The 18,404-nt window shown below is 35.8% G+C and overlaps 1 protein-coding gene across 1 annotated transcript; it reads right to left on the bottom strand.

Moving 5' to 3' along the window:
• Nucleotides 1-5,225: 5,225 nt before the first annotated feature.
• On the bottom strand, nucleotides 5,226-9,719 carry LOC115985386 (auxin efflux carrier component 2-like). The gene is made up of 6 exons (XM_031108330.1): nucleotides 8,687-9,719; nucleotides 8,067-8,220; nucleotides 7,023-7,108; nucleotides 6,744-6,901; nucleotides 5,482-5,558; nucleotides 5,226-5,319 (listed from the first exon to the last, which is right to left on the bottom strand). Exons 1-6 carry the CDS (start codon nucleotides 9,717-9,719, stop codon nucleotides 5,253-5,255), a joined length of 1,575 nt encoding a protein of 524 aa, XP_030964190.1. The 3' UTR covers nucleotides 5,226-5,252.
• Nucleotides 9,720-18,404: the final 8,685 nt, after the last annotated feature.

The following is an 18,404-nucleotide window of genomic DNA, read 5'->3' as shown; positions in this document are numbered from 1 at the left end:
CCCCCATTTGGCTGCCATGAACCAAGCCCAGTCCATCAAAACAACAAGTAAAGGGCCCAAGATCCTTGTTAAAGGGCCTAGGATCCTTGTTTCTACTTGGGACTAGGTATTGTCCAAAAAAGGACCCTCACAATGTCTTTCATGGATGGTTTCTCTAGGTACAACCAAATCAAGATGGCTCTTAAGGACATGACCAAGACCACTTTCACCATAGAATGGGGAATCTATTGCTATACAATGATGCTGTTTGGGCTTAAGAATGTAGGAGCGACTTATCAAAGAATGGCCACAACTTTATTACATGATATGATCCACAGTGAAGTAGAGGTATATTTTGATGACATGATAGTGAAATCCAAAGATAGAGAGGGCCACATAACCAACTTGAGGAAATTCTTCAAAAAAATTAAGGAATACAAGTTTAGGTTGAACCTACAAAAGTACATATTTGGAGTGACTGTCGGAAAATTACTAGGTTTCCTAGTGAATGATAGGGTGATAGAAGTTGACCTATCAAAGATCAAAGCCATCCTGGACATGCCTCCACCCAAGAGTGAAAAAAAGATAAGAGGGTTCCTAGGGTTCCTAGGTCGATTACAATACATTAGCCAATTCATTGCTAAGCTCACCTCCACTTGTGAACCTATCTTCAAATTTCTGAGGAAGAACGAACCCCATACATGGAACGAGGAGTGTCAGAAAGCTTTTGGACTGTTAAGGAGTACCTTCTCAACCTACCTGTCTTGATACCTCCAGAGACTGGAAAACCTTTACTCCTTTACCTTTCAATCATAGAGGATGTCGTAGGAAGTGTGTTGGCTCAAGAGGATGATGATAAGAGTGAGAGAGTCGTGTACTATTTGAGTAAGAGGTTGCATGATTATGAGAAGTATGGAAAGTTGCCAGAATGGATCTTTTGAAGTAATTATTCGAGAAACCCGCTTTAAGTGGAAGATTGTCAAGATGGTTAATCTTATTTGCTGAGTTTGATTTGAAATACATGTCTAGGAAGAGCATTAAAGGGGTGCCATATTAGACTTTTGTGCCGAGAACCCCGTAGAGGTAGAGGGTAGTAAAGAAGATTTTCCCGATGAGAACATATTGAATATAGAACTTGGAGCATGGAAGATGTATTTCGATGGAGTGGTGAACCAATATGGAAATGGGATAGGAGTATTATTGATTACCCTTGACAAATCCCACATACCTATGGCTGCCAAGTTAAACTTTGGTCATAGCATAAGTACAAAAGTTGTGGAAGGTGAAAGAGGAACACCTAAAGTCTTACCAACAATACTTGGAGGAGTTGACAAGGACCTTTGATAGGATTGAATACACTGTCATCCTTAGAGCTCAGAATCAATTTGCAGATGCGTTGGCTACTTTGGCCTCCATGGTTGAGAAACCTGAAAGCGTACGGACACGACATTTGGAGTTTGAACAGAAATACCAAATAGTGCACAAGGAGAAAGAAGGCCATCTTGGCCAAAGAAGAGTAAGGAGTCCTTTGGTATTACAACATCTTAAAGTTCCTAGAGTTGGGAATCTATCCTGATAATGTTGGCAAGAAAGAATACTGTTCAGTGAGGATGATGGCAATGCAATACATTTTGTGTGGAGGTCAGCTCTATAGGAGTTCGTATGGTGGAGTACACCTTCGTTATTTGAAGAAAGAGGAAGCTGAAAGGATCATGGAAGAAGTTCACTAAGGAATTTGTGGCCCTCATATGAATGGAAAGATGCTAGCGAAGAAGATTTTGATGATGAGATACTACTGGACTACAATGGAGACTGATTGCATAAACTTTGTGAAGTGTTGTCATGACTGCCAGACACATACCAATCTAAACCATGTACCGCCTAGTGAGCTACCTTTTTCCATGTGGGTGCATAGATGTGATTGGAAGAATAGCTCCTAAAACCTCGAATGGACGCGAGTACTTTTTGGTTGCCATCATTTGCTTCACTAAATGGGTGGAGGCAACCTCTTATTTTGTGTCGAAAGCCAAGCATGTGGCCCGATTTATAGAGAAAAACATTATTTGTCGATTTGGAGTGCCACAAGAGATCATCTCTAACAATGGGTCTCACTTTGAAGGGGAAGTCCAAAGGATCATGGAATTATACAAGATCGAACATCACAAGTCGTCGCCATACTGACCGCAGACTGATGAAGTTGTAGAAGTAGCCAACAAGAATGTCAAGAATATCCTAGCCAAAATGGTGGTAACATACAAGGATTGGGCCGAAAAGCTCCCATTTGCTTTATGGGGGTACAGGATATCCATTCGAGCATCAACTGGGGCAACCCCCTACTCTTTGGTGTATGGGAATGAGGCAGTACATTCCATTGAAATCAAAATACAATCTTTGAGAGTATTGCTGGAGACTAAAGCCTAAGAAGGGGATTGGATGAGAGAGAGATATGAACAATTATCTTTGATAGATGTTTGCAGAAGTTAAGATGCTTCAAGAGTTCAATGAGTGCAGTAGGTTCCATCTCATTCATCTCAAGCTTGCGATACGATAATGCTTCGGTTGCTACCAATTGAATGGAACGAGGGAGAAAAAAGAGAGCATGAGTGTTGAGTGGAAAAAGAAAAAAAAAAAAAAAAAGGGAAAAAGGAGAGATATATAAAGACGATATAAGGAGCATCGATGGGTTGAAAACTGAAAGGTAATCCATGCAAAAATTAGAGGAATCCCGTTAGGTTAGGAAAACCTAAGCAAAAAATTTGGGATCATACCTGAAGAAGAAGAAGACTCCCCGCAAAGAAAGTTGCTTCCTCCTTATGGATGACATCCAAACCATTAAGAGTTTCAGCCAAGATGATGGCTACTGGGTTTTTGCTTCCCAAGTTTTTAACCACATGAAGAATTCTAGGATCCACGTGAGGTGTCTCATGCACAAAGAAAAACCTTGCAAGAATGCAAAGACAAAAGGCGTTGAGATGATGAGAATGCCCTATTCTAGTCAAAGGAACATCTTTCTTGGAAAATTACTTGAAAACCCATAGAAACATTCAACTTGTTGGACTTACACCACCTCTTGGCCATAGATAGATGGACTCCCAAAAGTTGGTGAGCTAATTTAGAAAGATCCTCCTCAAGAGTAGGAAGGATGATGGCACCAAAATCATACTCACCCATGATTGTACCAAATTCTTCAATAGTAGGGCACAACTCTACGCCATTGAATTGAAAGACATGTTGAGTAGGGACCCAAAACTTAGGCGCAGCACGCAGAAGAGGCTCATCCACTTTGGTTTGATGGACGTGAGAAGTGTAAGAGGGGAATGAGAGCATCCTTGAAATTGAGATTGAGCTTGTTGATCCACAAAGAGACCTCAAAAGGAGTGAATTCTGCCATTGGAAACCTTGTAGAAGGCTTTTGTAGGCTTAAAACACGTTTTATGAAGGTTTAGGAGCTCTTACAGCTGTTTTATAGTGAAAAAAGTCGGCTAGGGATTTCTACTTACGAGTATGCGTGCGCATAGTCGAAGTACGTGTGTGTACAGTCCAAGTATGCATATGCATGGTCACTAGGGTTTTCAAATTCCTTTTCCTTTTTTGAGTGTGTTTCCTGCATCAAGTCTCTTTTTTTAATGTTTCCTATGGTCTAAAGGATTGTCCAAGACAGATTCGGACTCAGAATTTCATCCAAGAGTACAAAGAGAGAAAGAGCAAAAATGAAAGAGAAGAGAAGGGAAACTATAGCATGCATACGTGGCGCATGAACAGCATGTGTGCAAAACAGAGGGTAAGCTAAAGAGCTTCCGATGCTTGTGTACTTTGTGTTTGTGTCTAGATGAGCATATAACAGAGAAAAGGAAACAATCCATTGTAGAGAGTAGAATCACAAAGATTTTTCCAGAGACAGTCAGGTCTTCCTTGTTAGACTGATCCTTATTAGTGTAAGACCAGCCTTGACTTATAAGTAGTGCAGTTTCCGCACAAAATTTGGGGCAACAAAATGCAAAATCACATTCTTTATCCAACAACTCTCACTACAATTGAGATATTAGATAAAGAAGGGGTAATTGTTGATATTGTATTCTGTCTGCCTTCAATTCCTCGGAAATTCCAAAATAATCATTTTGTCACTAGAGAACTGCGGGAATATCTAGATTATCATGGTTTAACCCGTTTGGGCATGGGAGAGTACTCAAAGTGCCATTTTAGGTTAAAAAGACCAAAATGCCCCTAGTCAACCCATAGTTGACCGAATGTCAAAATTGGTCAAAACTCTACCAAAATGAAATTTTCCATGTTTTCACATCAAATCCGAGGCTATCGGAGATTTTTTATCAACTTTGACCAAATTTGACCTAATGTTGATTCCTAGTGACAACCAAAAATGAAATTTTGATCCGATCGTTGAATTGGTATAAAAGCAACACCATTACAAAGAATATTATTAGAATTAGTTTTTGTTGTCTGGAAGTAGTAGTAGTAGTAAGTTGTTTTTGTATGACTTTGTGTGTTATTTCCTGTGTCTACGAGATTATGTGTATAACTATGTGGTCATTGTGTGATAAGTTGTTATGATATATAGCTTTTTGTTATTTGGCAGCTCCAAAACAATTTTTTTTTTTCTTAATTTAAAAAACTAATTATTTTTAGTTAAAATAATATTGAACTTATAATGAAATAATCAATGTCTTTTATTTGATTGGTAGACTATGAGAAAGCCAACTACAATATGTGACTTTTTAAAAAGAAATATACAAAATATTTCAGAAGCCAATACTAGTGATACAGTATTACAAATCTGTAATGGCGATATTCCAATTTTTGAAAATCCTCAAAAAAAATTTCATAAATAACTCTTTGGTTATGAAAGATGATTTTCTATCAGGTTCTTTAATTCATGGAAAGGGAAAGATGGTTGCTAAATTTAGTACATGATAAATCATAAATAAGTTTTACAAGTTAAAAGATTATCAATTTCCATTTTGATAGATGATTTAGTTCAAATGTATTAGAAAAAAATGTTTACTGTTTCCATTTTTTGATTTAGTTCAAATGTTTTGCTAACTAGTTTGGATTCTCATTAAAAAAAAAAAAAAAAAAAAAAAAAATCACTTTTGGCACCCGAAATTTAAATCTGGGTTCTGTCCCTGATGTTGCACATTTGGTCCAAAAGTATTTACTCTTATAAATTTCATTGTTCATCACTCAAAGCCTGACTTTTTTTTAAACAAGTTTGCCTTGCCAGATTCCTTCCTCTCCCTGAAGTTAAAACCTCACAGTCACAGGCCGAGAAGCACATAGTAGAGAATTGCTATGGGCAAGGCAACCACCATTCCAAAGGTAACCCTGAGAAAATTGAAAGATGAGAAATAAATATAAGTTTTTTTTTTTAAATTTTTTTTTTATTTTTAATTATAAAAAATCAATTTCATCTGTCATTTCATAATTTTCTATTTAAATTTTGTGATGATTAATCTTTCTTAAAAGGGAAGAGGCCAATAAACTTACGAAGTGCTAAGTATGTCTGCATGGACATTGTACTCCTTGGCAAATACAAAGGAAACGATTGCTTGTGGAAGGGCAGCCTGCATACAAGAAAATATGAATAAATAATTATAGTGTATAAATGGAAAACTATAAAAGCACAAAGTTAATATATGTTTACCACAAAAAAAAAATTTAAAACTTTTTTTTAAATATTATTCTTCATATAGTTATAATATGCTGCTAATCTTGCCGCTTAAACTTTTTCACCCTAAACCTCCAGACACTTTATACATAGAAAAGTGTCAATTAAATTACAGGTCTCTTGATTAATAAAACTAATATATGTGCTATAAATATTTTTTGTTTGATGGGTATATATGTGCTATAGATTAGCTACCAGTTAACTAGCACCTTTTTAGATTCTTTTATGAACTAATGGCAAAACTTTCAATGATAAAATGTTACTTGAGAAGTAACGCATATTAAGATGCACGAATACAAATCATTTGTCCCATTTTTTATGTACCACTTCATACTTCACTAATTATGGTTTGTTATATATTTCAATTTTTTTTCCATTTTAAATTTTGGTTACTTTATAAGAAAAGTGAAATAAATACTTTTTTTTTTTTTTTGAGAAAGAAGTGAAATAAATACATGACAAATTGTGATTAGTAAAAAATAAAGTGTTACATAAAAAATGGCACATAGGATTTGTATTCCTAATGCACGCTTATATATTGGGGAAAAAAAAATATTTGCATGCAAACCTAACAAGTGCAGAAATTAAAATAAATAAATAAAACTCAAAGGATTTGTTAGTGGTTTTTAAGCCCTTATGATATCCACGAGATCTTGGATTTAAAACTTCTTGCCAACATCTTAGGGCCACTCCCAAAAATTTATTCCTTGTAATAACCTGGTGTGTGGAATGAGAGGACATCATATACTAAATAGAATTGTTAGATATTCGAAGGGTCTAAATACATTCATTTTTAATTTATATATATATATATATATATATATATATATAAATATAAGAAAAACGTTAAAGTTACAACCAATTCTACTATAAAACATTACATATTAACATGACTTGTAATGTGATTGGTATCATATCAATAACATTATAAAAAAAATATTAAATTAATGCACTTAATTTTGTTTTGATACATTTGTTTGCAATGCTTATGTATGTTGTTAAATTTGTATCTCCATTGTTAATCCTAAACAAAATAAATAAAAAAATAAAATCATTTAAGATGAGATTTGGGATGGTCTACCTGAATGATTGCAACTTGCAATAGAACTCCACGAAGACCAACGGCTATAGAGGTTAAAGCAATCACTGCTGGGCCTACCAGGAACCGAACAGCCATTGAGAATACTGCCAAAGATTTCCCACAAGCAATGATCTTTGGCTGTAAAGCCATGAATAAACCTACCAATCATGTACAAAGGTTCCGTAAATTATTAATTAGCTTGCAAGAAATTAGTGTCTCATGTTGTAGAGTACGAATTACATATTGATGATTATATTAGTTTTTGAGAGAAATATATACCTAGAGCAAACATAGACATCCCCAGACCAGTATCAGATATTATCCAAATGGATCCACTAATAATAGACGGCATTTTGATGTGAAACCTAATAGAAAATAAAAGATGAAATATTTGATTAGTCAATAGTAGTGGAATTAGCAACTATTTGAATTATGTGACTATTAATGTACAAAAGAATGAAAAGAAAGTAATGATAGTTTCACAATACTTATTATACACTTTTTGTACACATGGTACAACATATCCAAAGAGAAAACTAAAATTTTATCTGAAATTATATATGGCATTGTCACATAGCCAATTATAAGTGATGATGTAAAATAGAAAGTGTGTAATAAGATTTTCTATGAAAAAGAATTGAAATTTTCTGGACTAGCATGGTAACCGGTAAATTATTTTATTTTTTTTATATAAAAAACATGGCAACAATTGAATTCAGGGACGAAATCAACAAATTAATTTTAGGTAAAAGAATATTCTTCCAAACTAGGTGAGAAGCATACGCTTCTTACCTAGTTTGGAAGAATATTCTTACCTAGTTTTCAAAATCGCTAGAAAAAAACGTTGGTGTACGTCAGACGAGTTTTTTTTTTTTTTTTTTGAGAGTGTCAGACGAGTTTTTTGTAGTGCATTTTAATCATATAATCAATACTTAGACTTCATAGTTTTTTTTTTTTTGATAGACAGACTTTATAGTTAAACATAATAATAATAATAATAATATTCAAACATTATCATGATATGAGGAGTAATTATTGAGTACTTCCAGAGTACTATAAATATGTGCTCCTTCTTCTTACATAACTGTGGGTCTCATTAATTAAATTTATGATGAGATCCACAATTCATGTGAGAGAAAGATTTATGATACTCCCAAAATATTCAATAATTTTCCTGAAATTAAAACATAACAACAAACTTAAAAAGGTAGTAATAATTACAAAAGTAATTTCTTTGGAGACTTTAGTGAGCTTCATTTGAGAAGAAAATTCTTTGAGAAGTGTAAAGGGCACATGCTTATAGAATAGAGACTCTTGGAGTACCTGGGAGATATGAGAGACCATGCAATGCCTAAAACACTTGAATAGGTGTTAGGGTTTCTAATGAGCTTCCTCCAAACCATGATGAATATGAGCTTTGTCATGACACTTGCGGGAGGCATTTGGTGGTTCTTTTCGCCATTTACTTCATCCATACCTTTTTCTCCACATTTAATGATAAATAATTCAGAAATACAAGCAATTACTTAAGAATACCTTACCAAGAGGATCAATGAGAACATTGGTACACATGAACAAATTTCTACTTATTATATTTTTGCAAGGAATAATTAATGTTAGGGACACAACATTTTACATATTTTATGTTTATAACGGTTAACGTGATCTTTTGCCATTGGAGTAACATTATTTTCACTTATGTTTGAAATTGACACTACTTTTGTTTTGCACTAATCATAATAGATCATTTTCATAGTTTTGTAAAAAATGTTATGTAACTAAAATTATTGTTTTACTAAAGACAGTTAAATTGAAGGTAGTATATGTAATTTAACATATAAATACCTTAATCTCGACAGTAAGGTGACTACCTTCAGTTTCAAATGCAAATTAAATTAATTAGTAGAAGACAAATATGGTGAAGGGTTGGACTGTGAATGCACCTATTGAAGGAGTTTTTCCCTGTTCAATTTCAGCCTCTGAGTTCTCGATTATGAACCCAAAGTCTGTGGAGCTGGCAGTTCCGTAGTTGATAGGAGATGATGCAGTTGGGCTCCATGCAAACATGTGAAGCTGATCCTTATAATGCTCTGAACTCTCTCTCCTTATCTTCCCAGTTTTCAACATCTCATCCTCAAAATTCAAAGAAGTTCTTGGTGTGCCTCTTGAAGATGGCAAGGAAAAAATATCATCAAGAGGTCCAACTTGAGAACCATTTGCATATCCACGGGAGGAAAAATCTGCTTGGTTAAAGCTTGGAGCCCTTGTTGATTGTTCTCGGAATGATTGTAGTGAATATATCTCGACACCAGATAGGTTAGAGGCTCTTGGAGGCATAGAAGATGCAGATGATTTCCTCACCACTACATGAAACTTACCATCCTCACGGATCTCAGCATCAGCTTGTAGTGGTTCAAGACCATCTAATGAAACAACATCAGAGTCAACTTGGAAGGAAGCAATGGACCCTGCAGTCTTGGGGAACTTCTCAGTGATGAGAATCTTTGCTCCTCTGTATTCAAACATAACGAGCAAGAGAGTATTCCACACTACACCCTGAAATACTACAATTTGGATCATTAGAGAGGCTGAGAAATCTCCATACATGGCCTTCAGGAGGGGGATGCCCATGACTAGAGTGTTTGGAAGAGTAGAGAGAGAAAAGAGAGTAATCGTCCACTCAAGGCTACTTTTCTTGCTAACGATATTCCACAGAAAGAGGATAACAAGAATTACTACTTTTTGTAGAGAGTCAGCCGCGATGAATTGATAGTGCATTTTGTAAGGGTTATTGGAAGCAATGAGTTTGAAGGAAAGAAATGGAATAGCAAAGACAGCAACAAACCTGTTAATGCCCGCGCACTGTTCCGGTGTGAAGAGTTTCCACCACCTTACAGAGGCGTAGGCTAATGTCATAGCAACATACAATGGCACAAGTGCCGCAAGAACTTCATAAACATCCTTGCCGGTGATCATTGGCACTAGATTAGTTGCTAATGATCAAAGATACAATGTGTGGATGTCTCACTGTGTGTTTGTTAATATCTTAAACTGGAAGAGGAGGAGGCAAAGTTGAAGAGATACTCTTTGTCCTCTGAAAACGAGAACAATGTGACGAGTGCAATGATTTCATTGTCCTCTAACAGATGGGTTCATTGAATTCAATCAACACTGAGAAAATGCTTCATTTAATTTGATAGTTCTTATATCTTGCCACATGTAGTTGGATGCATGAAAACTAATCCTTTCAAAATTTTTAACGTGTCAGTAGAAAGCGTTGATATACAGATATAGTTCACAGTCCTTACCTCATCAATTCAACACCGCTGACCGGTTGACCTCTGATCTGACTTAAATCATATCATAGTCACACAGACTCACACCACTCCCATTGTTACAAAAAACGAAAAAACAATGGCTTTATTTATTTATTTATTTATTTTTTTCTCTTGGGTTATGTTAAAGCCATGGTTTTAAAAATTGATATAATCAAAAAATCAAAAAAAAGACTGGTTATCAATTTTTTAGTTTAATTGGGGTTTGAATTGATGGTTTAATAGGTGATGTCATAAATATTTATTTTATAATTTTAAAAATACTTAAAAATGAATATTAAGTTTATAATTGATAATATCTATTGAAAAATAGCTATTTAAAAAAATATATTAATGTAAAATTGAGCGAAAGAATTAAAGAAAACTAAAGTGTTTTAATTACCTTTATTTTAATTGTATGAAAGTTTTGTTTTCAATAATTAGTTCGCCAGGTTGCAGGAAATATATATATATATATATATATATATATATTTTTTTTTTTACATCAGGAAATACATATATTGGACAAGCTTAAATTGTTATTATTGTTATTACTTTACTCATTAAGCACTTGAACAGTTGAGCTTCACTTAAAAAATAAATAAAAATAAAAAGTTATAATCGGCACTGTTAACCACACCTATCACTCTCTTCTCTTGTCTCACAGAGCCACCGCCTGTTGATTTTATTTTTTAATATAATAGGGATAAATACACTTTACCCACTCGTGGTTTGCCTCTAATTTGATTTGCGTATCCGTGGTTTCATTTTTGACACTTCACCCACCTGTGATTCCCTCCGTTACTTCTCTATTACCCACCTCTGTTAAAAAAGAAGGGTAAATAAGTCTTTTTACATCCATTTTATATCTCTCTCCTCCCAAAACAAGAAAAACCAAAAAAAAAAAAAAAAAAAACAAAAGAAAAACAAGATTAAAATATGATATTAGTTTCTCACTATTCACAAACATGAAGATCATACACAAACATGAAGAACGTACACCTAGAAAACTAATACAAATCAAACCAAGCAATACCATCAAAATAAAAACCACATATCTATCAAAACACAACCCCAAAATATAGCACAACATTTGAACCCACGTTTTATACCAGATTGGCTTCAAAATTAAGCCCACAAAAAAGAGTCACAAATTAATAGCAACACATTGAAAAAAAAAACTTTGAGACACTGATATGTAATTATAAATTTAAGTCACTAATATGAGACACTAATATGATTATAAATTTAAGCAGGCATATATTTGAAACCCCAATTTCAAATCCAGACATATATTTCAAGACTTCTCAAACCCAGAAAAATTAAACTCAAATCAATCACTCCACAAATCTCAATCCCAAGACCCACGGCGAGCTGCTACCCACAGCCCCACGAACTCAGGTCCACCCACAGCATCACAACCCCACGTTGATGTCCATCGTGACAACCCAAAACCTCAGATCAACCACCACCAAAACCCAAATCGTAATCTACATGTCACGCTCCTTAAAACCCAGACCCAAATCAGTCATGCTCCTCCTTCGCAAATCAAAACCCAAACCCATAGATTGGCTTTGCCGGCGATGGATCAGATATGTTGGAGGTGGGTATGGCTTCGCCGGCGTGAGGAATATTTTTGCCTTGGTGGATCAGGTACATGCAGAGCTCGAAGTGGGTGAAGGTGAGAGAAGAGAAGAAAAGGGAGAAAACTCATCGGATTGGCATCGGAGTGTGGGTGGACGTCGGACCTTGGACAAAGTGTGGGGTGGAGTTGCGTCTCTTTGTTGTCAGTGCGTGGGGGTGGAGTTGAGGTGAGCTTAAGGATGAGTTTCGAGGTGTGTGAGGAGTGTGTGAGAGAAATGTGTGAGGAGTGACCAATCCGGAAATCTATTGAAGGTAAAATGGAAAGGGAAATTCATTTACGGCAAGGGAATTAGGAAGCTTATTTTACAGTCAAACTGATTTCTATTTTCAGTTTGACTGTATTTTCAGATTTTAGTTTACATGCGTGTAAAACATTTTATTTTATTTTTCAGTTTGACCAATCGAAGTGTAAAACATTTTCAGATTTTAGTTTACATGTGAAACAAACGCAACTTTAATGATGATTCTTGGACTAATCAATCAAGTGGGTGCCATTGTAGTATCTAAAATCTTAGGTGGGTGAGCAAGCATGGGAGAGGAGTGTTTGATCTGATTTCTTGTGTGATTTTTTTATGAAACTTGTTAGAGTAACGAAAAAATTAAAGGTGGATTACGAAGCAGTAACGGAGGGAATCACAGGTGGGTAAAGTGTAAAAAATAAAACCACGGGTAGGCAAATCAAATTAGAGGCAAACCACAGGTGAGTAAAGTGTAATTATCCCTTAATAATAAATAAAACACAACCCATTGTTTTGACATTTGTGTCATTAATGTTCTTGTCTTACACTCTCACCTACCCCCACTAACTCTCATTACTCCATGTAGGGGTGTCCAAACTAACCTGGACCCGATCAAAACCGATCGGACCGACTGGACCCAGTCAGATATGGGTCAACTCCAAATAAATTTCAGTTGACTATAGGTGTAAACATTTAAATCCAACAAAACTCGGTTCAGATATCGGTTTTGTATAATGGCAACCTGTTATAACCGAACTGACCAACTCTCATGAGATAAGTAACTCTTTCTATATGTATAACACGTGTCTCTACTTGGTTGGCCTTTAAAATTTTACCTCTTTATTTGCATGACTGATACTTACTAAGCCTTATCTCTTTCGTTCCCTTATTCTATGCAAACTTATCTCTTACATTTTAAAACTTATCTTTTATCTTTACCAAACATTACCTCTAATCTGAAGCTATAACTCTTGGGATTTCTCTTTGAAACCAAAAGCTAAAAACCAAATTCATCTCATTTGCAAGCGTGAGTACTGAGTTCCTTTGCCATCGTTCTCTTTGAAATAAAACACAACTCATCCCTTTCTACTTTCACTTACTCTTGCTTATCACTTCTGCAATCTTTTGATATTGTAAGTGCAACAATTGGACATGGGTAATATGAATCTGGTGTAGTGGCTATGGAGGTGGCTATGGTGTGATTTGATGTTGTGCATTGTACTGTGATTTGGGGTTTTTTGTTTGTGGTTGTAGATCTAAAGCCAATCGCTAGCCTGACCGAATTCGACCGTAAACCCGAAGGCAAATAGCGGTCAGACACTTGATGATTGTCAGTCAACGGTAGGTGACATACTTCAACACCCGATGAGATTGGGTCGAGTCAAGGGTTGATCCTCAACCCGAGTCCGACCAACCTGTGGACACCCCTAACTCCATCAGAACATATAGGCTAATTTACGATCACCATTCTTCCACACGTCTCACTCTGCCAAATACCATTCTCTCTCTCTCTCAGAAAATCTATTTGATCTCGCTCTAGCTTCAACACCGTGCAAAGCCTTTAATCTTTTTCTCACTAAAAAATTCTTAATGCAACTAACAAATATGTTGTACTCACCCATTCAACCTAGCAGATCTGGGAAAAAAAAGTAGGGTTTTGCTAAAAACAAAGTACCATTTTTGATCTTTTTCTTTCATTTAGCAAAATTGGTTAAACTGGTCCAATTTCCAGTTAACATGGTTAATTAAAACGGACGGTCCCAGTTAAACTTACTTTTTAAGCTATTTTCTGTTTTTAGGCATAACTGGATCGAATTAGTGTCCAATTCCTGGTTGAACCAGTCAAACAGGCCAATCCGGTCCAACTTTTAAAACCATGGTTAAAGCAATCATAGCATGGTACTCAAAATAACATTTAGCCAAATATATAGCTAAACTCACCAAAAAGTATTGTGCGCCAAGCTTAATATTTTAATGTGTAAACCTAATAAATGAATAGTACATCAATACATTTAGTTTGATATTTGCTAGGTTATAAATAGATTAACCCTTGATAATTATTTCAATTACCCAAGTTGATCAATTATCCAAATTACATGCAATATTGTGGAAGCATGAATAAATCACCAATCTAAACTAGATTGCAGCAGAAATTAAATTGACACAGTAATTTGTTGACTAATGAGGAAAACCTTCACAAGGCAAAAACCCCCCATCAGATGAGTTTTAGGTTGAAAACTCGATATTCTAAATGCTAGAGCTTGTTTAGACCCCCAATTCTTAATTACGACTTGATTAAATTTATGCTTAACACACTTAATGCGGAATATACATGATTAGCAAATTAATCAATCAAAACATTCAACAATTGCATGGATGAACATATAAGTGCAAGGCAAATATGTAAAGGGCAGTAGGGAAAGGAGACTCAAACCTAAGATAACATGACGGTGTGTTATCGAAGAGGAAAACCAAAGAACTAGGCGTAAAAACCTCTCTGCGGCCCTCCAAGCCGAAATGATCCATTAGTGAATAAGTTGGAGTACAAAGATACCAAAAAAACCCTCCAAGCCTAATCTACCCAAAGTACTTGTACCCTCCAAGCTCTAGCTATTAATAGATTTCTCAAAGTCTTGTCTTTATTAGCTTCCTTGATCCTGCAATACTGCCCGATTGCATTATCAAGCCTCACTGGCTTATTTTGGCAAAGACCCAATACTTCCCAAGCTCCAAAACACTCTCTACACTCTGAATAGGTGTGGATTGTGTTTGGGTACAAATCTAAAGATTAAAATCCCCAAAAACATAATCTAAGGCTAATTGTGGATTGTGTTTGCACTTTTCAACCCTCATTTGAGAAAATCCCAACTATGAACACAACAAAAAAACATAATCTAAGGATTAAAATCAATGAAAAGTGTTAAAGATTATCTTAGAGATGTTAATGGAATGTAAAAAAATTGAAATTGGTTGGGTTTTGATGTAGAAGTATTGAAAAAGAGGGTTTGGAGAAGATGGAGTCATAATAGAGTCATATGAGGAGTTTTGGACAAAAAACTCACGTAATACCCATGTAAACACTGATCTAGGCATTTTGCGAGTTGGCAACTTGCGAGTTACTTGCGAAACCTACTGCTTGATGACCAAAAATTGCCAAAAATGCATTTTTCAGCTTAGAGACTCACGGCCAAGTAATGAATGACTCAAGAAAGACTTGGACCCCTATTTTGCAACACTAAAATAAGCTTGAAACAATGAAAAACAAAGAAAGTATAAAAATTAAAAACAATGAGTGATAAAAATCACTTCCAAATACAAATAAAATGATAAAGAATCTTTTTGTTTCAATCATGATAGACTTAAGCATATACACATCATATTCAAACACTTACAATCACACAAATGAAATAGATATTCATTGAACATTAGACTTGTATGTTATGTGTGATTATCAAGTATGAATTAGTCCATAGTCTTGTAGACACAGCATTTTATACCTCTTATGACTCGAGCCCCCGTTCTCCAATGATGTTGAAATTCTAAAGCCTAAGGTTGGTTTAGGGTTCGATCAAACTTAAATTGACTTAAGGAAGTTTTTTTTAATGGAAAGTATAACTCTTTTATAAACAAAATAAAGACCATGAAAACCCTAGGGTATGCGTACGCATACACGCGTATGCATACTTAGCCCTACATACGCATACTAGGGTTCTAGAAGCTATGAAAGGCACAAAAGAGTAAAAGAAGAGTTTGAAAATAAAAAAGAAGGATAAGGTGTAGTAATAGTAGAAAGATTAATTTCTTGGATCCATTGTACTAGAGCGATCCTAGAAGAATGATTAGGATCATATTCTATCCTTTCCTACAAGTCTGAGCGTAGTAGGAGTAGATCATACTCTCCTTATTATGTCAACCAGAGGTCATACTCTCCTTACTACAGCTGGCGGTCATACTTTCCTTACTACAACAGGTGGTCATACTCAAGGCGCAGAACCAGATCTCCTTACTACAGTCGATGCAGGTCCTACTCTCGGTCTGCCTATCCTCATAGTCAATCACCTATTAGCCAGCGTGATCAGTCTTACTCTCCTTATGATTCAAGGTACCACTACAGTTCTATCTCTCGAAGCATGTCACCTAGGCCAAGAAGGTCAAGGGGGAGCTACTCATGCAGTGTCTCACCTAGTCCTAAGAGGAGCTCTGGGAGGAGCTACTAACGCAGTGTTTCCCTAAAAGGAGGGACCTCCAAGAGTTATTCTAGAAGCATTTCACCTAAACCAAGGAGCACAAAGATTTGATCGTAGGGTGGTTCGTCCAGGCATGGATACTCTAGAAGCTACTCTAGGAGTCCAAGTGGGAGTGGGAGTGTGAGTCCAAGTTCTAGATCGATTTCAAGGTCAAGGTCTGCGTCTGCTAGTTCTAAGTCTCCTTCGGAGTGAAGAGTGAAATGTCCTACATATCTAGCATGCTAGGAGTGACCTATTGAAATGTTGGCGTGGACAAACTAAGTTAACTGTATATTGGGTAGTTTATGGTTTCTGTTAACTTATGAGGTATATGACTCATTTTCTAAAAATTATCAGCAGCTTTTAGTTTTGCGAATGATCTATGTCCAAATCATTTGTTTGTGTCAAACGAAGTAACTTTCCATTACTTAGGTAGTGTTGGGTACATATCAAAGGAATATTTAACTGGGTTTTCCAATTATGGAACCAGTTAGATTTAATTTGGGACATCAACCTTCTCAGTGTCATCCATATTCTACGATACCTATCCACACCAGACCAACCGAACCAGCTCATTTAGATCCCCCATCCACACATCAGACCAACCGAACCAGCTTAGACCAACCAAACAAGCTCATTTGGACCCCCCATCACCGAGGAAAATCCATTGTCTGAAGAGGAGTGGAAACACATTTGGAAACTTAAGATACTACATGAGAGGTTCAAAAAGCTCCTTTGGAAAATAGCCTTGGAATTGGATGCCCTTCATAGTAAAAAATGCCCTAAACAAGAGATGGCCTCAAGATATCTTAAGTTCTTAACTGTGCTTTGCACCCAACCCACAGAAACACTTGCTTGAGCATCTTATCATGCAATGCCCGTACTCTATCACTACTATGTCTCTGACGGTTCGGTCTCTCAATGGGCCAATGAATGCTAGTGACATTCTAAAAATCTTGATGAATCCCTCCAAAATTCTTAAAATTCCGGATGATGATGGGTCTCAAATTCACACTTTTTGCCTATCCTTATTGACATATATGGAGGATTCGAAATCTTTTTTTTTTCTTGCAAGCACCAACACACAGCCCAGAATTGCAGCACAGAACATAACAAATCCTATGAAGAGCACCTTGAAGCTTAGTCAGCCCTAGAGTCTCCACTAGCATCCACTTGGCAACCACCCCCTCTAGGATGGATGAAGATAAATTGACATAGCCATTAATTAGGCCAGATTTTTCAATGGCAGCAGCAATTGGTAGAAATTATATTGGTGATGGTAATCTTTGCCCAATCATCTCTACTACCTCTTTTGGCCCTAAAACTAGCGGTGCATCATCAACTTTCTTTCGTTATGTTTGAAGGAGACTCCAAATATGTTACTGAATCTCTTCATCAACCTTCCCCTAGCAATCTTGATTTCCTAATGCCATGTTTTGACTTCTTTAGATACCTTGAGGGTTTGGATTTTTGTGTCCTAAACTAAATATATTAATTTCTTGGCTCACAATATTGAATGCTGGCTAATATATTAATTTCTTGGCTCACAATATTGAATGTTGACTTGCTCATTGCAAGTAGGATGAGCCCCTAAATATCTATTCTCTCCGCAACTAGGTCTCCTCCCTGTGCACAAGAGATGAATCTCGACCCACTCTCTCTCTTTCTTTTTTATTTATAATATAGATTTTACTAACGTGTGCCAAACTTTTGGTACTTTACAGTACACATTCTCATCCACCATCACCCATTAGGTGGGCTTTGGAAAAAAAAAAGCCTAAAAACTTCGTCATCTCCTTTTTTTTACGTCACTTAGCAAAAGAGAGAAAAAAGATCCATATATTCACTTTTGGTTGTATGTCAAATAACATTATGTATTATAACTAGCATGAAAATAACATTCTGTATTACAAACATGAAAGTGATACCACATCAATCACTTAATAACCAAATTGTCATCACAACCCTCAATTTATTTTTTCATTAGTGTTAAAAGAAAAAAAAATGCGATTCCTCTTTAATTAAAATTTTTTTTTTTTAATTCTAAAGCCCGAAAAAAAAAATTATATTATTTACAAAAAACTAACAATCCAACCAAACAGAGCTGACTTTGAAGTCTCTGGGTCTGATAGGGGGGCGGGAGGAGCAGTGGAGAAGGGGAGGAGCAGTGGAGAAGGAAATTATAACTCATCATTCAAAAGAAAATTACTGACCTCTTACCATATTTATTAAATAATA

The sequence above is a fragment of the Quercus lobata genome, chromosome 1 (assembly GCF_001633185.2).
Source record: "Quercus lobata isolate SW786 chromosome 1, ValleyOak3.0 Primary Assembly, whole genome shotgun sequence".
Classification (NCBI taxonomy): Eukaryota; Viridiplantae; Streptophyta; class Magnoliopsida; order Fagales; family Fagaceae; genus Quercus; species Quercus lobata.
Note: the sequence above shows the minus strand (reverse complement) of the source record. Positions and strands in the feature narration are given on the sequence as shown.